This window comes from Lutjanus erythropterus, chromosome 7, assembly GCF_056507025.1.
Source record: "Lutjanus erythropterus isolate fLutEry1 chromosome 7, fLutEry1.hap2, whole genome shotgun sequence".
Classification (NCBI taxonomy): domain Eukaryota; kingdom Metazoa; phylum Chordata; class Actinopteri; order Lutjaniformes; family Lutjanidae; genus Lutjanus; species Lutjanus erythropterus.
In genome coordinates this window covers 18,618,071-18,641,702 of record NC_139323.1, presented here as the reverse complement: position 1 = coordinate 18,641,702, position 23,632 = coordinate 18,618,071, and the positions used below count along the sequence as shown (strand labels likewise).

Genomic DNA, 23,632 nt, shown 5'->3' with positions numbered 1-23,632 from the left:
CAGTGTGAGTGACAAAAGAAAATACCAGGAAACAAAGAAATTGGGCCCAGACATGCAAGGTACATCACCAAAAATCAATTTACTCTAAAACACTTTGCAGTTGATTCATCCCCCAGCAGTCAAAGTGAGTAGCTGAACCGATGCAGCGATGCGAAGGAGCCCCATCTGAAACCACCTTTGTTCACCTCACCACCTTCATTAATCTTCCATAGGCGTCTATAAAGGAGCCTGTGTGGAGCATGAAGAGGTTGTTTGAATCCAGTGCATGCCAGGGGCCAAATGGTAAGTCAGAGTAAAAGGAAACTCAGGTTGGCACACCGATTCCATGCCAGTCACTGCCAATACAAGCTATCAGACCACATAGACAAGCCCCTTGACGAACCGCTCCATACTGCCAGAGAACATCTCCAGACTGCCAAGTCTGATGGCAAACTGAGGATAGCTTCATGGAAACCACGAATTAAAACTGCACCTCTGTGTTTTTCTTTCTCCTTTTATAAATTTTATGTGATCATGATATATGAAATCCCATATAATTTCACCCGAGTGTTAGCAACACACCTTGTAGAACCGCCCAAACTTCACATACGTGAAAAGTTTCTTCAATGTTTTTATCACGGGAAATAGGTGTTTTATTTGTGTTTTACAACCTTGTCGTTAATTATGTTATGATGTTAGCATTTTTCCCTTGATATTTTTACATAATCTATTAATAATTTGTGTCACATTTCATATTACACACTCTTTAAATTCCAAAATCACTTAAAATGCCAGGTTGACCATGAGGTACTGAAAAAGTCGAACTTTTATTGCTCATCTGTACCAATGCAAATACAGTCTTGTAATGTAAGGTACCCGAATACAAGAATAAAATACACTGTAAAGAAAAAGCTGAGAATTATTTCATATTTCATTAAACCTTTTCTAGAATTTTGAGTAGAAGTTTTGAGTAGAGTTTTGATTCAAACTCCAACTCTTAAGTTTTTAAAATAAACTTAATAAAATCTTTTGTTGTGATAATTTACCTTTTTCTTTAGACACACTTAAATCTTTTAGGGTTTAGAAACCCTAAAAAACAAAAATCTGTATTTCAAAAATTGTTCACAGTGATCACTGAACCTGCTTGAAAATTAAATTGTTGCAACTGAAAAAAAAATATCATTAACCATTATTCACTTTCACTTCAATGAATTCAAATACATATTTTCACAAATTTCTAAAACTCACAGATTCAAGTCAAGAATAAAAGTACCCCAACTAAACATTAGCTGGTAAAACTTTTTCAAAACTTTTCTGAGTTTTGCTCAAAAGTCAAAAATCTATTGAAGTAAGTTGCCTTGAAATCTTTTTTTATTCTTACAGTTGTAGTTTAAATAAATCATTCATACTAGGGGGAAATTCAAATCAAAGATAGTGAAACAGAAACGGTGGTTTCTGTTGCATTATTTCTACTGTATGTCTCACACAAAGAGTTTGTTAAAGCAAGCCGAGCAGTATGGTTTCCCTTTCTGCTCCTTGAAGATGCCTTGGCTGAGCTGCCGCAGACAGAAGGCGCACACAAAGTGCTCGGGGTGAAACTTGCGATCGAGAGCAGAAATGCAGCGGCCCGTGATGGGCTCACCACAGCCACCGCACAGAGTGCCCTGCCGGGAGTGGAAGTGCAGTGAGCAGAGAGGTCGACCGTCCAACTCCATGAAACAGCCGTCAGTGAAGGGCTTCAGACAGTCCTGGATGTAAGAACAAAAGAGAAACATGATGAGGCAAAAGATGTTAGAGAAAATAAAGAGAGACAGAAAAATAGGTTAGAGATTTGGTTATATGGTGGAAGAAAGATAATAATGTCAAATCTGAAAAGAATATTAGCTTTTTAAGGACCATACCAGTCATATTTCATAATTAGCTACACATACACATACATCATAGCTTTAGTACTGCATGGAAAATAAACATTTTGGAATATGTCATCAATAAACATTGTTTTTTCTAAATTAAATGGTCAAAATATGGAAATATATTCTAAACTTTACCCTTTGTGTTCAAGGACATGCTGGTATTAAATATTTGAAGGCTGACTGAAAAAACAATCTCAAACTATCTAGCTGCTAAATTGGCTCTAAGGTGAGCAAAAGGGGAATCTGGACACCATGAAAAGGATAATGTGAATTTTATAGCTACATGCATTTAGTGGCTGCTGTTTGGCAGCTGACTTTAAAATCCTGGATGCCAGAGTTTCTTTGGTTGACTAATAAGGGAAACTTTGAATGTAATTTCATATAAATTAGACCGTGGTCTGAATTGTATAACCATGCAATGATAATTTAACAAAATGTGAACTTAATGTTTACTGTGATGGCTTAACTCCATCATAAATTTCACAACTCTGTAATTTAATAACCTGCAGAAACAAATGAAAACCACCAGTGGCTACTTGGAAGTTATCTATAATCCTGCGGTATTCTCTGCAAAATGCTCAGCTGTGATGGAAGGTATAGCTAAAATCTGCAAAATCACTGACATGGACCATTAATATGTTATGATGAGAAAGATAAAACTGTTACAGCTGTGTTTCTGTTAATATTCCATTAACAAGGCTAAAATTCTACTGTCATGCTGTACCAAAGAGTATTAGAGCCAGACATAAGGGGGGAAATGAGACGAGGTTTCAAGAATAAAGTCGAAGTGTTGGAATTTCAGTGTCAGGGCAATACATAAGAAAAATCAGAGGAGGAACTTTTGTGCATTTTGAGAATAAAGCCAAAGCTGAAATGTCATGAATAAAGTTGGATTCCAATTTTCAGTCCATACAGGTTTTATTCAGTGAGTGATGTCAGTCTGTTGTGTGACCTGATTGGTCTACATGGGTTAAACAACCTATTTATTTTAATCTCTCCTTTTATCTTGTAAAATGACCTGATGAAGGTCTGAGTATCGAATCATTATTAAATATCTCTGATTGCAAGTAAAGAAGGTAGTGTGCTGGGTTTTTTTAGGTTCTCTGCACTAATACTGAAAGTTCAACTATATTCTCTACAGTTCAGCTTTATTCTCACAACTTTATTCTCAAAATCCCAAATTTTTAGAAGTTCTTCCTCCTCTCATGGATCAACCTACTGGCAGACTGACATTACATTGCTAGAGCCATGCCACTAACATGGCGAAAAACTGATTGCATGAATTGATTGCAGCCTCTGTGTCATTCATTGTAATCACAGAATGTACGACTTGTCGGCTCTCACTTAGAATATGAACTAAATGGGTCTGTACAGGAGGGATGCTGCCTGTGGCCCTGTGGGTGATTACATATATTTCTCTTGGCAGACATTTTAACTTGTCATAGCAGAAAAAGCACAGGTGTAACTTTTAACGTTAGCGATGGCTCTGTTCCATTTAAATGTGGCAGTAAGCCGTGACAGTGAGCCAGCATGCACACATGAACACTTTGGCACAGAAACACCTGAATGGAAAAATCCATTAATGACATTAGTAACACCTGTGTCTAACAAGTCAAAATGTCTCTGTGAGAAAGATCTTTCTGCTCAGTGTTGGTGACATCTACATCTTAAAACTATGGATGATTTCAAACTCTTTCAACTGTTGAGTTAACAGTTGAGTTATAAACTGACATTCTTGTGAAGGTTTGTGTTTGTTTTCTAAATGAAACATCCAAATGCAAAAACAAAAAAAAAAAACACCTCACACCATGTTAAAGAGTAAGACTACATTTTGACAAAAAGGTCAGATAGAACTTAATAATTCCAAGGTGACAAATTATCTTCTGATGACAGTACCACCACGGTCTGCGAAAAAAGCCTAGCAATGGCTGTGCTTTCACAGGAATCTCAACTTTTTGGGGTTTGGTAGATTTGTGGTAACATTTCACTGCATGGAAATCTCTGCTGTTTATACGACCAAGCTGCAGCACGGCATAGTAAGCATGGCCAGAAATATCACAGGTGCTACATTTTATAAACTACCTAATTTTTTATTTTTAGCAGGAAGTTGACTGAAAAGGCTCAGACACTTCTGAGTGCCCACCTCATCCTGTTAGATTTAGCTTGCCAAAGGCCACATAAAAATCTGACCTTGCTGATAATGACTGCTCAGTGTCAAACAATGCGAGCTGCTGGTTGTGATCTTAATTGTATTTATGTAATTTTGAGTGGTATGTTTTATGAATTTTAGGAACATTGTTTTTTCAGTCATGAATAATTTTCTTTATGGGGCATAAAATATGAAAGGTTGAAGCTGCTACTTTATGTCAGAAGTTCAGAACGTCTCTACTGAGAGCATTTTACGTTTAACTGCTCATTTCTGAAGCGGAGCTGCACACTGAACCGTTTTTGACCAGATGCTGCATACAGAAGTAGGTTTGAGGAGAATGTAAAAGATACCCACACTGAGGAATATGGTTTCCTTGATTTATTTGCATCATTTCAACCGCAACGTATTCATCAGGCATAAGGTTTTCATCAGCCTTGTGGTCAAAATGTTGCAAATAAAGCAAATGTGTGGGTATCTTTCTCATTTATTCCCAGCTTGTGCGTGAGCCAGAGCCGTGTGTGTGGTCTGAGGTAAGAGGCTCACTGAGCAGACGAAGCACTCTGGATGCCAGGTGCCATTGGCTGCAGTCAGGTAGTTCTCCCTCACTGACTCCCCACAGCCCGAGCACTTGGGAGCAAAGAGGTGGTAGAAGTCCTTGCAACAATACGGCTTCCCATCCTTTTCTAGGAAACCTGGGACAGGAATGAGACATATAAGATTAATTCTGGCTGATAATGGTCATAATTTTTGTCCAACTGTTTGCTGAAGTTGTGGTTTCCAGTGAAGAGAAATGAGTGTACAAGTCGCTCACCTTCAGGTCCAAACAGGCCTCCACAGTGTGTACAGAAGAAGTGCTCAGGGTGCCAGGTCTGGTCCAGAGCTGTCAGGATGTTCTGGTAAACCAGCCAGACAGAGAAATATTACATCATGCTTTTACTTCCCTTATGGATTAGTAAGGTCTGTCTCATCTCACATGTTCGGATGTCAGGAAGCACAGAAATGAGGATTGTGAACCACATAGAAGATGCATTAGTTTCTGATAAATGACTTTGGTCAGCAGCCTAAGCCCAGACTGAAGAATTCCAATATGGTTTTGTGCTTTATTTCTTAAGTTGACATGTGGGCTACGTCTAGAAAAATTAACTAGATGCTACTGTATGTCATCATCCAGTCCTCAAAAGATTATTGTGTAAATAAATAGAGGTGATATATGACAGAACAAATTAGAGTGGAACTCAAGAAACAAAAGCAACTGCGTGCTTTGACGCTGCTGTAGGCAATACTATTTTATTATGTCTTTGGTTAAAATAACTCATTCTGACCTTTGCATGTTATTAATAATATTTAATTGAAAGTTACCTTTAAAAAATTGTGTCTGTGAGCGCCCACCCTTTTCATTGTTAATCACTTGGCGTCACTTGAACATCTCAAGCAACAGAAACACTGTCTGCATCAACTCCATGAGTCTCGCATCTCAGCTGCATCTCACAGGTGTGAATGTGACCTAAAATGTTTATTTCGATTTCAAGTCTATTTTTCCAACAATGTGTGTAAAAGTGAGGTTGTTGCTCAGTAAAAAGGCACTGAATACATAATTGTATCCACATTTTGTGACCTAGGCGGAGCAGACTGTTCACTCTGCCCCTCTTTACTCCCAGACTCTCCGTTCACTTCACCCAACAGCTGGGAAGCAAGAAACTGAACTTTCTGAATTTCTTCTGCAGTGTTTATTCATGGGCAAACTATACATTTACTGCCACTAGACAACTTCACTGCTACACTTTAATCCCTCTGCTCTGAGCGCTTTTCTCTCGCTCACTCAACTACATTCACTGCACACACACACGCACACACTTATACACAATGCAGTGCTTATGCATCATGTTGATGGAAAATATATAAGGAATATTTACAGAAATCAAAGAAAACCTGCACTGCACAGAAAGTTTGGCTGCTCATTTGCTGCTGGAGGCTTTGAAATATGTGGACATAACTGGTCCTTTATAGACAGATGCTTCAGTGAAGCATAATCAACATCATCACATGAGCATGGTGCTGATGTGACGTTTGTGGTCTCAACAAGGGATTAGTGTCTTGGTGTCTTTCAACTGAGTCAGACATAATTAGCCAAGTAGAACAGGGTTTTACTTATAACGGCTGACAGCGTGTTATTGTGCTTAAATCCCAACAAATGTGCATGCATGTTTGGTGCACCATGTCATGGCAGGGCCTTAAAGCTATAATATGTAACATTTCCGCATTAAAAAGTCTTATATTATATATTTTGTTGAGTTGTGTACTTACACTATCCCAAATGTTTCCAACAATTGTTAAACCCAGAGAAATCCATAATTTATATAGGTTTTCTGCTAGCTGCTAGTTGCTGTTGTTTCTGGGAAAGCACAGGAAACTTGAAACATAGCCAGAATTTCTGCAGCAACAACTCCCATGACTCCACACTACTTCACACAGTCATCAAACCGCAACTTTTGCTATTGTTTTAATGTGAGAGACGCCCCTCTGAGCAGAACTTATATATTGCAGGTTTAATGACGTGACACAAGGCAGCAGAGAAAAGACAGAAGGTTTTGCATCTTTAAGTATCTGATATAATTTTTGAATAGTGAGATATTATTATCTGTTTTTACATCATCAACAAACAGTAAAAAAAAAGTTTTTCTCACCTGCATAATTGGCCCCTTGCAGTAGGCACAGCGAGGAGAGAAGAGCTGATGGTAGTCTTTGTCACAGTACGGTCGTCCGTCTCTCTCAAAGAAACCCGTGGTGCTCAGCTCCATTTTACACGCCGCACATACAAAGTGTTCAGGGTGCCACACTTCCCCCAGTGCTGTGATCATCTAAAATAGAAAACAAATAGAAAAAAAAAATAACTACACTGACAACAAGAGGATGTTTTTTTATCCATTTCATGTTTTTCACAACTTTTTTGTCCTAAATCTACTACACATCGATTTTGATGTGCGCCCATTTGTTTTTTTGACTTATTGTACCTTTCCCACAATGCATTTGTTGCAGGAAGCACAGTGGCCCTTGGCTGTGGTGCGTACTCCAATCTTCTCCAAGTCAGAGCTCAGGCCTCCCAGCAGGTCATCTATAGTATCTGTTTTCTTGCTCGTGGTCGAGGCCTTTGCCTCTGGACCTGATGTGCCGCTGCTCTTGCTCTCCTGTTGCTCAGCTTCTGCTCTCTTTTTCACAGACTGTTTCTGTGTAAGCGGTGGTGGCGTCGCCGAACGTGCTGAATCCTAAATGATGATACAAATAAGCACAAATATCTTTTGTTTTTAGTTTCATATTCGATTAATGTATCTTTTAAATGTCAGTGTTTAGCACTGCTCCTGTACTGAAGCTCTGGTGCTTGAGGCTGTGCAGTGTTGACATTAGTACAATGCTGCCCTCTGTTGTCAAACCTGGGTAATTTCATTCATGTTTGGAAAGTTTCTTCACTGCACATCCAGTGTTCTCTCTTACCATATTCACCAGTTTATATTAATGAAAAAGTATTTGTGGACTGTTCTTTAATATGATTGAGATATATATCATAAATTTTAAATCATTGTAATAAATGCATGCAGACACTGTACTAACCCCATCTCCCAGATTCATTAGATCCTCTAAGATAGAGTCCAGCTCTTGAGTGGGTGAGTTGGACTTCGTGGAAGCTGCCACAGGAGCTGGCAGGTCACTAAAAGCCACAAAGGAGCAAATTAGAAAGCATGATATCTCAAATTAATCTCCAAGAACAATGATTACTGTACAAATTCGTATTGAGTTACAAACTGAAAGCTAGAAATACTACGCCTGCCCAGAACATTTGGAGAATGTCCCCGCTGGTGTAAAGGACATCACATAGTAACAGAAGGTTTCAGGGCACTCACGATATGCAGTTCTTTAAAATGTAGGGGGACATTATTTGGCAGACTTTTGGACTACATTTAGGACGTTCTGGAAACATACAATTTCTGTCAATTTCTTTACAGTCCCCTTTGTGATGTCATGATGTCATGATGTCCCCATGTGACTAACAGGGGACCAAATGTCCCCTTCATAATGTTGCTATATGACCATAAAATAACCAAAATGGAACATCCTACTAATGTCATATTGGGAACATGATTGTTTGACCAACTTAGCTTCAAATGCGAACGATCTGTTTAAGTCCTCAATGAAACGTTCTCATATGACCAACAGGGGACTTCATGGGAACATTTTGTTTATGTCCTCAGTGTCCTCTTTATAATGTTGTGATCTGGCTATAAATTAACCGAAATGGAACGCCCACATAAAATAATATTTTGAACTTTGAACTGCAGCACTTTCATAACCAAAGGAGGATGTTTAAGGAACTTCCCCCGGTTTTCTGTAAAGGTTCAGGACATTCTTCACTTTTAGAGAACTTTTAGGAAACATTACACAAAGGGACCCCAAAACATTTCCTACATGGGTATGTTCACTGTGTACAAGATGCTTTAAAAGTGGATGACTTTATAATTATGACATATGCAATGAATTCCAAGTAACTTCCTGTTTTCTCCACATAGGTGACACAATGATAATACGAATCAGGGATAAACAGGAGCCTTTTACTTCACCTGTAGACATTTGAGTTGACCGAGACTTTCCCTTTAGAGGTAAGTCCAGCATAAACCTGTGGACACACAACCAGAATATATTGGAGTTTCTCTGATTGAAGTAACAAGACAACAAGTTAATCTGATCATATGATCTAAATGCAGATATTTACAAGCTGGTTCAGAATAAATTTTAGGTTTGACTGCAACTGAAGTAGTTGGTGATAAAGAAAGTTTGAAAGGTGCTTCACCTCTTCATCAGCTGCATCACTGCTTCTGTTCTCACTGACACTCTCTGAACCTGCTGAGTTCAGGGCCAGCTCCTCCAGGAGCATATCTGTGGCAGGATACAGGCTCATAAATCTTCTTACCCCACAAAAGATCATATACAGGCATACACAGAGTACATACCACTGAAACACATTGATTGTCCTTTCTGGGTGTTTGGTGTTAAACCAGATTGTGTGTGTCATTTTGTACTTGCAAAATGTTTCCTGTTAAGTGAGCGAGAGCGCACCTCGTACAGATGTACAGATCAAGGTGCTGGCAGATCAGATTGGGGTTGCTTCATGCAAGTCAGCTTCCTCAGGAAGTGACATGTTGCAGAACTGAAACTTGTTATGATGTTGCAAGACTGGTGACAAATTTTTACACAGAATTCAATTCTTCACACATCTGTAACACCACTGCATGTTTTATCTAAGAAAATAGGAAGATTACTGTATGAAAGTCTGCTGTGGGGAAGTACACAGTGTGGCTGGTGGAAAAAAATAATAAATGTTCAGCCTTTAGCACAATTGTCTATGACAAATGATCAGATGTCTTCTGATGTCTTCATTTTTCTTCACAAGATATATGCACATCCTCTCATTAAGTTGCAGAACAGTGAAATAAATAAAATTGCTGTATTTTTCCAAGACATAGGTTACGTTGTGATGATCAGTTAAGTCCAATCTTTTCTTTTACTTTATTCATTCAAAATTAAGTTTTCCCCTGAAACTCTGAGATAATATATCACTTTTGAGACAGTCGTGGCTCAAATGGTAGTATATTTTACAAACATTGTGTGAAACAAAACTAAGACACATTAACAACAAGTATTATTCAGATAATTGCATGCTGAACTTTATTAAAAGTAACTTAAAAGTACAGTATATAATGTACATGTTTATTGTACTTGGTGTGAGTCACAGCATACGTACTGTAAAACACTGTAGTCTTATTCTATGATCAATACTTCTTTTCACTTATTTACATAAATTGTAAATCATATCATCTTGTACTGAATGTTTTAGCATTACAATAATTAATAATCTATCCGCTAGTCATTTTGAGCATGATCAGTAGTATAAAAGATGACAGACAGTTGTCTTACCGAGCTCTTCCATGTTGTCTCCTGCTCTCAGTACTTCACTCTGAGTGCATGTTTTTTGCAGCTGGTTAGTTACTACGGTAACAAGCCCAATTTCTCATCTAGTCAAAACCGTCACTTCCTCTGACAAAGGTTTGCTTTCATTTGTTACTGAATCAAGACCTATCCATAGTTAGTCTGAGGTGTTGCTGTCTTCTATAAGAGGAAACCAAGAACAATTTCTGAACGGTGTGTGGGTGAGATAACTACTGACTTCTGTTCTCAGTTGTTAAGTGTGTTTAAATCTGATTAAACCATATCATTAAATGATTTTATGTACATGACATATGTATATGTACATATGGCATTATGTTAATACACTCACAGTGTTGGAAACACAATCTCCACTTTTACTCTAAGGGTTTGTAAAATAAGATGTTTATTTGAATATCCTCAGTCACAGTGGCAACTCAGATTACTTGCATTTAAAAACTAAATGAAGTGAAAAACAGAAACCGTTTTAGAAGAATAAAAGTAGAATAAAAATAGACAAAAAGTAGACTAGAAATAGACTTAAGAGCTGTTTCACACACCTGATACAGATGATTAAGTAAACAATATTTATTACTAACATTTTTCATGTTAACTTCACATAAGACACAAACAAAACAACATGAAATTAAAGTAGCAAATTGTTGAGATTTAATATTTCCAGATAGATTTTAATATGATTGAAAGTCTGTGTTGTCCACTAATCAGAGAGTAGGTGGTTTGCACCTCTTCCACTCTGCATGTGAAAGTATCCTTGGGTAAAATACTGAGCCCCAAACTGAATGTGTATCACTAAAATTATAGAACAAAGAAGGAAAGAAGAAACTGTTGGTATGAAAAGTAACACAACTCCATTTCAAGAGGTGGACGGTAGTTATGATGGGCCCCAATGAACACTAGTTACTAGTTATGAAGCCCACACACGCCTGATGACAGCGTTGATGTTGATGGCATCCAAACTGCTGCATTGAAGAGAGCTCGTTCATGTGGTCAGTTGGTTAGTCTTGACAGTTTTTACACCTAAACTTGACACTAAACAACAACACACGTTACCCAGCAATTATCATTGCATATGTTTATGACAAAAATACCAAAGAAAATAATACTTGTTGTAATTTTTAGTTTATTTAGAATAAGCATATTTTATTCTAAGTTGCTACTGACTATTTTTCTAAAGAAAGAAAGAAACAACCAAAGACATGGCAGAGAAGAGTTTGCCTTTTCAAAGGCATATACAGAAAATGGCACAATTTTTAATTTAATGTGAGCTCTGTGAGCACTGTGTATTTCTGAGGTGTCAATCTGAATCAAATAATAATGATAATAATTACTCAAAATACATCTTGAGAAAAATTGAGTTGTCACTATTTGATGAAGTCAGAAACTGTCAGGACAATGCTTCACATGATGCCCACCTGCTTGTAATATTGCATTGTTGTTGGTCTCATATGATTACAGGCCACAGCGGTATGCACTGCAAGCCAGAAAGCATACGAAGTGTCCCTTTAACCGCCACGTGAAGTTCATGACACCTGCCATGTTTGTCTTTTATTCCAGGTTTTTAAACAGCTTCATAAGTTTGTAACACTTGTGGCTGAAACAAATACACACACTGGACCACTGACTCTTGTTTCTCGAGACCAAGGAAACACAGACATTTACATTTTTTACACAGATTCTAACAGTTTCTAGTTTCATTTTAGTCACCATATGGTAGTCACCTGCGTTATCTCACACCACTTTGGTTGCAACCATTGGCTTTCAGATAAGGGGGGGGTTAGTGGTTTCTGTGATTTTAAAAGTCATATATAAGCAGAGCATCGTAATATTTTACAATTAAGTTGTGTAAATATTGTGCATAAAGGCAACCATATTGTAAAATTTTCAGATAATAAGCCTCAGTGAGTCGTTTTTTAACGTGTAAAATAAACCGTCCCCTACTGTGTGGAGTCATCTCTTACCGGAAGACTCCGTGTTTACAGCAGCTTCGCTTCGCTTCACTGTAGCATCGTTGATTTAACAAGAAGTGTCCAGGAATCTATATTATGTTTTTGTAACTAACAGTGTGACAACTTTCTAAAATCACTTGCTCAATTTTGCGCCACACTGCGGTTAGCATGATTGTTTGGAGGCGGGTGTGCTGCCGACAAGCGTAGCAATGACAAGCTGGCTAACGTAGCGCCGAGGTTAGCCAGCTAGGCAACTAACAACACTAGCTAACTTCTCACATAGCAGCGGTACATCCAGTACAGGCTAACAGGTAGGTCAGCGTCACTCAAACAGGCGTTTATGTATGCATGTGTAACGACTGACAGCTTTAAATCGCTATGTCATGCGTTCACCTTGCATGTGTTATGTCCCTCTGTCCCCCACATTGCCCTCCAGGTGCGGGAACAGCGAGGCGGCCATGGGTGCGGAGAGCAGCGCGGTGCGGAGCTGTACCCTGGAGGAACCGCTCCTGACCCTGCCCTCCGGACTCACCATGTACTCGGCCATGCTCCAGGATAGAAAGCCCGCTTCCGTGTTTGTTCACAAGCGGGGCAATGAAGACAAAGTCAACAAAGCTGCAAAGGTAGGTTCGTCCTGACACCCTGTTATACTGGCTGTCCACGGCAGCTTAAGTTTTAGTAGCAGTAGTAGTAGTGTATAGTGTACTTGTTTAGCAGAGGTAGGGCTAAGTCATTGTATAGCAAGTTTTAAGTCTTTACACTCAAGTCACAAGTCAAGACAGCAAGTCACAAGTCCACAGCTGAATTTCGAGCAGTAAAACAAGTCAAAATGCACTCTTCACTGAATGAAGAGATGTTTTGATACCATTTTATCCTTCTTCATATCGATTCCAATACCTGAAGTTTGTGCATCAGCTCATCCAAGTATCAGTCTCATATCAGTGGGTGAAAACATGTATATATTATTATTTCTTTGTTTAACAGCTGTGTACTACTAACTATGTATGATGTGATATGATTTATGTCCTTGTTGTATGACCTGGCTCTGGTTAAACCCTTTGCAAAGCATGAACAAACACATACAGAGAATGAATACCATAAGACAGGACTTCATCATTCTGGAAAAATATGGCATACAGGATGCTGCTGGGAAGAGGCAGGGTCCTGTTACAGATATAATAAATGATGTGGTATCAGATTGTTGCAGACGCTTGAGTGCTTGCCAATACCATTATCAGTGCTCACCAAATGTAATGCCATTTTAACCACAGAACCTCAACTTATCATTGTTTGTGTTTCTTCAAATGTCGGATGAAGTTTGAAGTTGTAGTGTCTCCATCTGTAATTTTCAGTGTGCATGTTTTGCATACTGCAGTGTGTTTTTGTTGACCACTGCATAGCTTTTGAGTGCAAAAAAATGTATCTTTGGAAATGTTTTTTCCAACTGGGGCTCATTAATATGTAATGCTGGACTTAATAGTTTTCTCATGTAACTTGATTGGATGTTGTTGGGTTGTTTCAGACAAAGTGGATCTGGGCAATAAAGTGTTTACTTGCTGAGAATGAATAACGCTAACATGTTGATTCAGGGAATGAAGGGAAATGAATTGATTTGTGTCACACTTTTTATGTAATGCACTTGTGACATACTTGTAGATGATTGGACTGCTGTGTTGTCATTCTGCTCACTCAGGAGAGCCACCATCAATATCATTAGTTATCATCATGAAGTTAATGAATATTTTCTCACATAGGAAAAGTCCTCAAGACTTATGTAAAACCAGTGCCACCAACAGATATCTTTATTCTTTCTATTAGCAGCAGTCTGTATTTGATTTAAGTTGCTAATTAGTTGTTTTGGCTCTCAGGCTGCATAATCGGTTCCTATTCATGGATTTTCCATCAGCTGCATGACCTTAACTTTTTTTAGGAAATCAAGAAATGCTTTAATTTCCTGCAGCACCTAAAGACCTTGAGGCATCCATGTCTGCTGCGCTTCCTGTCCTGCTCGGTGCAGGATGGTGGCATCCACCTGGTGACGGAGCGCGTGCAGCCCCTGGAGCTGCTGCTGGACAGCCTCTCCCCAGAGGAGATCTGTGCAGGCATCTACGACCTCCTGCAGGCACTCGTCTTTCTGCACGAAAGGGTGAGCAAAAAGAAGCACGGATGGATTGAAACGGCATTTCAGTAGTTACTTTTTATGATTATGCCTTCTACAACAACTTGTTTTTCTTTCTCTCATTCATTAAAGGTGGAGTAAATGATTCTGGAGAAAGATACAAGAGTTAATTGTTGAGTCTTATTCCCAGAGAGAAATAAAAACTGGAATCCTGAAGGCATTGTTATAGAAACTAAATGCTGAGGAGCTGTTTCATGTTTTTCAGTAGTCATAGGTCTTTTGGTGTTAAACATTCATGGCTCAGTTTCTAATGTGTTTTCCTTAACCACTAGGGCAAATCAAGCCACAACAACGTCTGCATTTCATCTGTATTTGTCAGTGAAGATGGTCATTGGAAACTGGGAGGGATGGAGACTGTTTGCAAGTTCTCTGAAGCAACTCCAGAGGTAAGAGACTTAAAATAGGTAGAATGTTTTTTTTTCCTTCAAAAATGAAAATCCCCTAGCTAGGTTAGACATTTGAAAACTCACTAAGCATGTCCGTTTATGTTTTGATTTTTCAATTTTCTTTAACTTCTCAGTTTCTCACAAGCATTCAGACTGTGAGAGAGGCCAGCTGCGTTCCTCCAGAGGAGCAGGTAAGCAGATTTAAGGTAATTACTGAAAAATAGATGAATGTGCTCTTTTGTTCACAAGTTTTCAGGAAACGTGTTTTTTGACAGGTTGAGGGCTTTAAAATGCTTCCAGAGAAAAATGCTCACTCTCGCGACTGTTACTCTTTTGGAATGATGGTGGAGACGCTCATCTCTCTCCTGAATGGCTATGGTGAGCAGAGGGATGTCCTCATTATGTTTATAGCTGTGTTTGTCTCAACCATAATGTTGCATCTTATTAAGTTTAATCAGCAGATACAGGTCCGCTTCTCACACCTGTTCATCCTTGTCTTTTCTCTGTCGTTTCAGTGTCAGAGGAGCTGTCTGACAGTCTGAAGAAGACCCTGCAGGCAGGCCTGCTGAACTCTGACCCCTTGTCTCGACCTCCACTCAGCTCCCTGTTGACTCATGACTTTTTCAGGTTAGTGTTGTTATGTTTACTTTTGCTGTTATCAGTTCATACTGAAAATGATTTGGTTCTTCAACCCTGCAGGGACCTTCTCAGACTTCACCAACCAACATTACTCTTTTCAGAGGCTGTAGCCGGCTCAGTTTTAAAGCCAGAGTAAAGATAATGGTATTAATGAAACTAGAAGACATGAGGAATCCTTCGGCACAATGTCATGTTAGCTTGTCAGGAAAGTGTCTATATCGAGCGAAAAAATGGAGTCCCTTGACCTCTCACCTCGAGATATCTAATGAAAATTGATATTATGGTCACCCAGGAGTTTCCCTTTTACAGACACACCCACTTGATGCTAATCCAATGTAGACTTTCAACATTTCAGCCATTTCATTGTAGTGAGGACATTTTGAAACTTGACCTCACTGTATAAAGTGACTATATTGACATCGATGATAATGACAGCCTCATGAAACATTACAAGCACAAACTAGAGACCTGGGGGATTCAGATGATGTGTAGAACAGAACAAACAGAACAAAAGTGCTTGCCGTCCAGTCACAGAAAAAAATGTTTTTTTTTGGGGATGCTTTTATCAATTGCCCAGTGGTTTCATTCAAAAAAACTGCTGAAACAACTAACAGATTTGTGACTTGAAAAACTTGACACAAAGAGCTGGGCTGCATTTTGAATTAATCTTAAAGTTCTGGTTTTCAGATGATACATACCACCTCTGTGTGACATAAACTGTTGACCTGTTATCTCCTCCTAATGAGCTCAGTGACAAAATGAGTGTATGATAGTGGAAGAGACTTCTAACACATTCATGTATTGTTCTATGAACAGGAATGACTTTTTGGACGTGATGAATTTTCTGAAGAGCCTGACTTTGAAGACGGAAGAAGAGAAGAATGAATTCTTTAAGTGAGAAATGATGTGTCTTTTTTTTTGAGTTGTAATTAGCATTGTGTTCATGCAAAACAGAGTACCATATTTATTGTTTTCCATGGCAGTCCACCCTTTTAAACATTTAGTTGTATATAATTCTTTCAAAATTGTATTGTTTTTGTATCGATATATTATACTGTAGGTAGACAGTAGGGTAACAGACTCCATCTCATACCAAGGTGTGTTGTTTTTTTCTTTGATTGAACAAACATTATTTCACAAAAATCACTAAATTTTATGTTCTGACAGACATGAAATGTGATATAAAGTTCAAATACACATATATACACACACACGCACACACACATACATTCGTTTTCGTGATACTGGTATACCACTGCAATTTAGTAATAGCTACAATTTGGAAGTTAAAATAGTGTTTCTTGTATATTACTTCAACTATATAATGCATAATTTACACACTACTCTTCATTTTACCGAGGATCCCTTTAACATGCTTTTTATTTGTTGTTTTGTGTAGGTTTCTTTTAGATCGGGTCCAGAGTCTCCCTGAAGAGCTGATAGCTGCACGCCTCGTCCCCAAACTCCTCAACTCTCTGGTTTTTGCAGAACCCATGGCTGTCAAAAGCTTCCTGCCTCATCTTCTAAGGCCAAAGAAGGGTAAGATGGATTTCTTGCTGCTAATAATAACTCAGATCTTTTAATCCTCTATCAAAGAGAAAGAAGTGTACTGTAGCTGTCAGTCACACCTCTTATGTGGAACTGTAAGTGGTTATTGTTCATGCTCCTCTTCTTTATTTCATCTGTGTACAGACTCCAGTGGTAGCGGTGAAGAATGCCTCCTGTCTGTGTCCCTGTACCGTAAACATGTGATTCCTCAGCTTTTCAAGCTTTTCAAGGTCAACGAGGAACATGTCCGCATTGTGTTGCTCGGTCACATCCACATCTACGCTGAGTTCTTCTCCCACGATGAACTCAAAAACCAGATCCTACCTCAGGTGCACTGTTGACACATATTACCAGAAATTTTAACTTTGGTATCAGTGGTGAACATGGAGATTTAAGTGGAGATTTACGTTTTTGGGATCAGTCATGTTTTTGGCTGAGAGTTGGATTAGAAGATAGATCAATCTTGTGTCTGAGCATTATTTATGGAGCTGGAGAAGAGATCAGATTATTTTAGCATAAAAGATGGAAGCAAATTGAAATGGCCAGATTGGTTCACTCCAAAAATGTTGAACTATTCCTTCAACATCTAGAAATGTATTGATATGTGAGATGTCTGGAACAATCAGAATTTAAGTTTTTTTTTCTTTTCTTCAGGTAATTACATTTGAAATAATACTCTGTCTTTCCTTTGAGTGTAGACATAAGTGTCATTATGTAATTATGTCTCTGTGACGTAATATTTGTTTTGTTTGTTTTCTGCTGCAGGTTTTGTTAGGAATGAGAGACACCAATGATTCTCTGGTTGCCATGACACTGCAGAGTCTGGCAGTGTTGGTGCCCTTGCTGGGAGCTCAAGTGGTGGTTGGTGGAGAGAGAACCAAGGTCTTTAAACGCACCACACCCAACTTCACCAAGTCTACAGAAGTCACCCCTGAAAGTAAGAAACGCTGACCAGTGACAGTAATAATGAATGCTGCATCATTAGTGTTATCTACAGCATAAACATTACTTAACGATTTTGTTTGTTTTTTTACTTAGATGTGCGTTGCACAAATTATGCCATGGTTTCCTCATCCTAACTTTTCATTTGTTCTTAAGCCTAGTCAAAAGAAGACATCAAAAACAGTTGGCTTTAGTAAACAACAAAACAATCCTAGAATTTAATACAGTGATTTAAGACTGGAGTCAGCTTGACTGTTAAAGGGTAACTTCTGTATTTGTCAACCTGGACCCTGATTTTTACTGTTTTTGTGTCTAGGTGACTAATTGGGACAACAGTTTTTTTTAAATTGTTCTGGTATTGAGTGAGATCACTGCAGCCATCAGCCGCAAAATGAGCTGCAGTGTAATCTCAAGACATTTCACCTGTTGCAGCTGTATTGAGAGTTTTGGATTTAGATCAGAAAACCTGATAAAAAGTTAGATCATGATATTGTGAGTTAATACATATTAATATGAAGTATGGTAAGTGTTTATGTACCTTTAATTGTGTGGTCCTAAAATGATTAAGATTATTACCTGATATAACTACCTGATATTTACCTTATGATTGTGTGTGACGTTTCTGATGTTCCCCCTGGTCTCTGATAGGCAGCCTTAAAGTAGATCACTGAAATGTTTGATTGTGGGTTAGGTGGCAGAGAGCAGCAGTTTTCTGACCACATCGTATGTGTTGCAAGTAATTTGAATCGAATGTTGATTTGGTGATCCTGTTTTATTTTTCTTTGGAAAAGTTAACTGGAGTTTGTGGGTCAGTTAATTTACAGTTCAGTTTCGAAACATCGCATCTCCACACGTGCTTTATGAAGAGTGTGTGTCAGCAACCATTTGTCACTATTTTCTGACTTTTTATGTAAGTTTCAGTCCTAGATTAAAAACATGATGGTTAACTTAAGTCTTCATTATTTTATAACCACAGATTGGCAATTTATTTTCAGTTTTGCATTTGGTACAAGTAGAACCCTGAATTTAATTTAAAATTTTCAGTTAACCAGTACTGACTTGTTTTTTTGGGTAACATTATTTGATGCCAGGAGGAACCATCGCAGCAGTATTTGGGATAAGCTGAAGGCATGAAGTAGTACAGGATTGAGATCATCCTGCTGTCAACATGCTTTTGTTTGTCAAAGAATGTCTCATTGTTGGCCTCAAGGCTTAGTAGTTAGAGTATCAGTTAAACTAGAAAATCCGGATCTAAAAAGTACTTTATGTCTGTTTGTCTTCTTTAGCTTCACCTGTTCATATAGTTGGAGGCTCCCACCCTCAGATGGCCCAGCCTTCAAAAGTCTTGAATTTGTTCCCCAGACCGTCAGGGACTGAAGGCCTGGTCCTTGGTCACATGGGCAGCTTAGCCAATAGTAGGGAGACTCCAAGAAGTTTCCCTCTGGCATCAAAATCAGGTATGACTCCACCCCCAAGCCCCAAGGTAATCTTAGTTCACGGTCTAACATTCTTGTGCCTGAAGCTCAGTCTGCCTGTTGTTGACGTGTTTCAGATGTCAAAGGACAGATGTCTCTACCTTTGAACGGTTTTCGTCCGGACAGTGAGATGGAGTCACTGTCCTACAGCCCAGAGCAGCCTGACAGACTAGAAGGTCCAGTGGAGGACTGGCCCGACTGGAGCGACCCTGAAGACAACGGAAACAGAGACGGACAGTCTGTTCAGATCCACATTCAGGCCTCAGAGAGAGACGATCCAGTCAGCAGCAGACTGCCACTCTCACACCCCAACCTGGAGGAGGAGCCATGGGATGATTTCGAGGACACTGAACCCACCTCAGATCTGTCCCCTACAGCTCCTTTATCAGACCCAGTTATACTCGCTGCACCAAGAGGGGGCGCTGCTACACCTGTAAAACATGCTCCTGAAGCACTGAGACTGGGCTCGTCCAAACCCCTCAAACTGACGTCAGCACTGAGACAATCCACACAGAGCAAGACGATGTCTTCATGGGACGACAGCTGGACTCAAGAAGAGACAAACTCAGAGAAATCATTAAAACCCAAACCTACAGTGCCACGAAAGAGCGGTGGGGTTGGAGGTCTGGGGGAGGAGTTCACCATTAAGGTGAAGAAAAAGGTGGAGATGGACCCAGAGCTGGATTTGTTTGCGGACATGGTGCCGGACATCAAACTGTCCTCTCCAGCTCTGTTGCCGCTGGATGAGAGCGATGCTGGACTGTATGCCGCCTCTTCAGAAAACACTAAATCTCTGCAGGTTGACTCGTCCATCGATACTCTAACTCTCACTGCCAAGTTTGCAGCTGCCAACCTGACTGAGGTGAGTGTGTGTGTGTGTGTGTGTGTGTGTGTGTCTGTGTGTGTGTGTGTGTGTGTGTGTGTGTGTGTGTGTGTGTCTGTGTGGTGGTGTATTGGGTGAGTCAAATTTTATTTCCTGGGAACTTCACTGAGCCAGGTTTCAGTGGAAACCCATTCCTGCTAGTTAAATAAAAAAAACCATCCCAATGGTAAGTCATTATTGTGAGATAAAAAGTTGAAATTATGAAATAAAGTCAAAAATAGATAAAATTGACTTTTATTTCATTATTTATGAAATAATTATTTTTATGTTAGAAAAAAATAAATATATGTATGCCTCCATACCAGCAACAGCCAAAGCCAAAGGCATAAAATGCCCTTGAAATTTGGCGCAAACGTCCCCATGGACTAAAGAATGAACTCATTAGAATTCGGTGGTCTGAGGTCACTGTGACCTCACAAAAATATTTGCCATAACTCAAGAATTCATATGCTAATTATGACAAAATCCATACAAATGCATGGATTAAAACGGGCCAAGTCATGTTCCCCATTGACAGTTTGTAAAAGAAAGTTACAGAGGAGTCCCCTTCACATTAGCCCTCAACACCTGCTAAATAAATAACACAGCATCACCCCAAGTATAACCATTGCTGCTGTTCCATAATGCAGCCAAATTGTAAAAAGGCTGTGGCCTACACTTTATTTAAACACTCGAGATCAGTAGTGTTTGAAGGGAAGAAGATGCTTTTGAACTGCTTTCTATTGCTAGTTTCTATTTACATAATGTCAAAGCGGTTTTTAATCTATTTAATAAAGTAAGGTTTTCATGTCTGAATACTAGCATTTACTTTCAGAATTGGGTGAAATGTATTTATTAAAACAAGAGATATTAAAATAATGTGCCTCTCTGGTCTCTCTAGTTGGCTATAAGTTTATTGTTCATATTTTATTAAAATGTATTCAATCAAATTATAGTAATATAATGACCAACCCGCCCACAACAGTTTCCTCTTCATGATATATGAATACATATCATTACAGACATTTACCCACATTTTGACCAGCCTGAGTGTCTCCTGTAATAGACATTTTTGTCCAGTGAGACATTAAATCAAAATGATCCCTCCCTTATCCAAGTGTATTTTGAATTCATATCATTACAGACATTTACTGTAGACATAAAGCTGTAGCTTATGTGGGTGGTAGATGTGAGAGAAGGGTGGGGATAGAGAGAAAGTTTGAGAGCGACAGAGACACTGAGTGTTCCCATAAACTCATGCTTTCCATTTTGGTGCCCATGTTAACAGATCAGAGTAGCCACACAGGTCATGTGAGCAGCACTTTCATGTAGAGGTTCTGCATCTCACCTTTTTTTTTTTTTTAAAGAGTGGTGTGTGCAGTTTTCAGCAAATGATCTATTAATAGTCATATCAAAACCATACCAGCAACATGACCTTTCACTATAGTTTTCATGTCTAAAATCGAATTAATCTAAATTTTGCCATAAAAATTCCATTGACTGTGAGAGCACATATTTAATGTTCATGTCAAATATTTTGGCAGTAATAAACCTTTGTGGCTAAAGAAATTAAGACTTGTGGCTGTAGCCTAATAGCCAGGTACACACTGAGATGTGGCTGCTCTCAACATAGAGGTGGCTCTAACACATGATAAATCTGTAGAACATGCAGTGCAGCAAAACAAGATCATCACTGATGGAGCATTTTATTTGTAGATCGAGTGATATCCTTCAAATTCAAGTTTATATTACAGACTGGCTACCAATCAGCAGGTAACATGACTCTTAACACCCATCCCTCCTCTCTGATCTACATACACTGTAACAATTAATTGGTTAATCAATTATTAAATTAATTGGCAATTATTTTGATTATTGATTAATCAGTTTGAGTAGTTTTTTAAGAAAAAAAAAAAATGCTCTGATTTCAGCCTTTTAAATGTGAATATTTTCTGTTTTATTTTCTCCTCTATGACAGTTAACCGAATATCTTTGGGTTGTAGGCACATTTAAGGACGTCATCTCAGGTTTTGGGAAACTGATCAATAATTTTCTGACATTTTATGGACCAAACAACTAATTGATAAATCGAGAAAATAATCTGCAGATTAATTGATAATTGTTAGTCACAGCTCTATATGTACCCTCATCTCATACATGGCCTCTCTGGAATTGAACAGACAGAAGTTCGCTGTAGAGCCCAATAGGATGAGATGATGACATTTCATATGCAAAAAGTCAAAGGTCAACTTCACTGTGACAAAAAGTTCTGCAGAAACACTTTTCTGGCCATTACTTAACTCCATAACTCAGGAACAGAAGGGGAGATGGTGACCACATTTCACATTTGGTCAGATACTGAAGTAGTGAGACTAGTCTTGGATTCCCACCTTGAAACTGTGGTGGTTGTAAAGATCTTCTGTGCTGCAGAGTTGCACATTTGTGTGAAGCATCCACATTTTAGAATTTGTAGCTTTCTTGCATCCATATTTGAAGCACTGTAGGCCACCACAAGCTGATTGGTTTTGCTGATATTGAACCTCAGATGATTTTTGTTGCACCTCGTGACAAAGCTCTCTATCAGTCCTCTGTCCTCTTCTGTAAAAAATAGTCTCTAAGTAAAGACAACATGTTTTTCTATGAAATCATGCATATTAATACAGTGATTTAAAAAAAAAATACATGAAATACCTTTTATTAAATTCCTTCAGTCATCACCACATTAAATAACTTAGAGTATGCAAATGCAGCTCTATAATATGTTAATGTTATATGTAATGTTTAAAAAGTCGCCTTTCTGTCTTTTAATGGTTGTATAGACATCTAATGGAGATTTTCTCCTTATTTACAGATCTCTTAATGATAGCTGTTCTTTGTTTACATTTTTTTTTCCTCTCAAAGACTGAAACAGATGGCTGGGGAGATGGAGATGACCTGAACTGGGAGGATGAGAATACCTGGTGATGACATTTGATCTGTCTGCTTCATCGAGAGCAAAAGACCTGATCACTGGAGAAGTCACATCCTCAAGATGCACCGTCTCAGATGGCCAGTAGATGAAAGTTACTTCAGTTCTCATTTAACAGCATGATGCAGTAAGAATAATGATGGGATGAGATTTTTTTTAAAAATACCCCATTCTGTTGGTTCCTGGACAATTATTATTTAGTTGCTTTTGAACTGGAAGGATTGGCAGTTCATCAGATGGTGCTGGACTTGAAGCCATTCTTAATTTTTTGCCAATTGACACTAGTCACTCCAGTCGAGATGAATGACGATCTTAGTTAGAGGTGAAGATCAACCTGTTTTCATCTGCTTCTCTTAATTTTTTTTAAAAAATGTGCCAATTTCACTACTGGCGTGAAGATCAAGGTACACTTTTTGGTGAGACACAACTTGTGTCATGTTTGATTTACAGAAGGCTTGCACTTTGTATGAATGTGAAATAGAAATTACATAATTTATTAGTAGCTTTTTGGTTGCTGGTGAAGTAAAGATTTTACTGTATCAAATACGACCCTGTTCTGTTTCTTAGCATTATCATTATAAGGTAATTGCACTTGCTTGGGGCTTATGAACACAAGTACTTAGCTGTAACAGTCTGACAGAAAAAGCCTTTA

At 38.6% G+C, this 23,632-nt stretch overlaps 2 protein-coding genes across 3 annotated transcripts; one reads left to right on the top strand and one right to left on the bottom strand.

Moving 5' to 3' along the window:
- Positions 1 to 1,374: 1,374 nt before the first annotated feature.
- Positions 1,375 to 10,074, bottom strand: lpxn (leupaxin). 2 transcript variants are annotated; one of them, XM_084723053.1, is made up of 10 exons: positions 10,006 to 10,028; positions 9,148 to 9,244; positions 8,882 to 8,967; positions 8,652 to 8,707; positions 7,648 to 7,744; positions 7,053 to 7,304; positions 6,726 to 6,899; positions 4,853 to 4,934; positions 4,585 to 4,733; positions 1,375 to 1,727 (listed from the first exon to the last, which is right to left on the bottom strand). In XM_084723053.1, exons 3-10 carry the CDS (start codon positions 8,963 to 8,965, stop codon positions 1,461 to 1,463), a joined length of 1,161 nt encoding a protein of 386 aa, XP_084579179.1. In that variant the 5' UTR covers positions 8,966 to 8,967; positions 9,148 to 9,244; positions 10,006 to 10,028; the 3' UTR covers positions 1,375 to 1,460. The 2 variants fall into 2 exon arrangements, with proteins under 2 accessions (XP_084579179.1, XP_084579178.1); XM_084723052.1 differs by lacking the exon at positions 9,148 to 9,244 and having other exon boundaries at positions 10,006 to 10,074.
- Positions 10,075 to 11,984: 1,910 nt separating this feature from the next.
- scyl3 (SCY1-like, kinase-like 3) lies at positions 11,985 to 23,524 on the top strand. Its single transcript, XM_084723050.1, has 14 exons — positions 11,985 to 12,292; positions 12,418 to 12,604; positions 13,942 to 14,127; positions 14,433 to 14,546; positions 14,681 to 14,737; positions 14,822 to 14,924; positions 15,062 to 15,173; positions 16,002 to 16,079; positions 16,585 to 16,724; positions 16,878 to 17,062; positions 17,499 to 17,670; positions 18,962 to 19,132; positions 19,228 to 20,012; positions 22,914 to 23,524. Exons 2-14 carry the CDS (start codon positions 12,440 to 12,442, stop codon positions 22,974 to 22,976), a joined length of 2,331 nt encoding a protein of 776 aa, XP_084579176.1. The 5' UTR covers positions 11,985 to 12,292; positions 12,418 to 12,439; the 3' UTR covers positions 22,977 to 23,524.
- Positions 23,525 to 23,632: the final 108 nt, after the last annotated feature.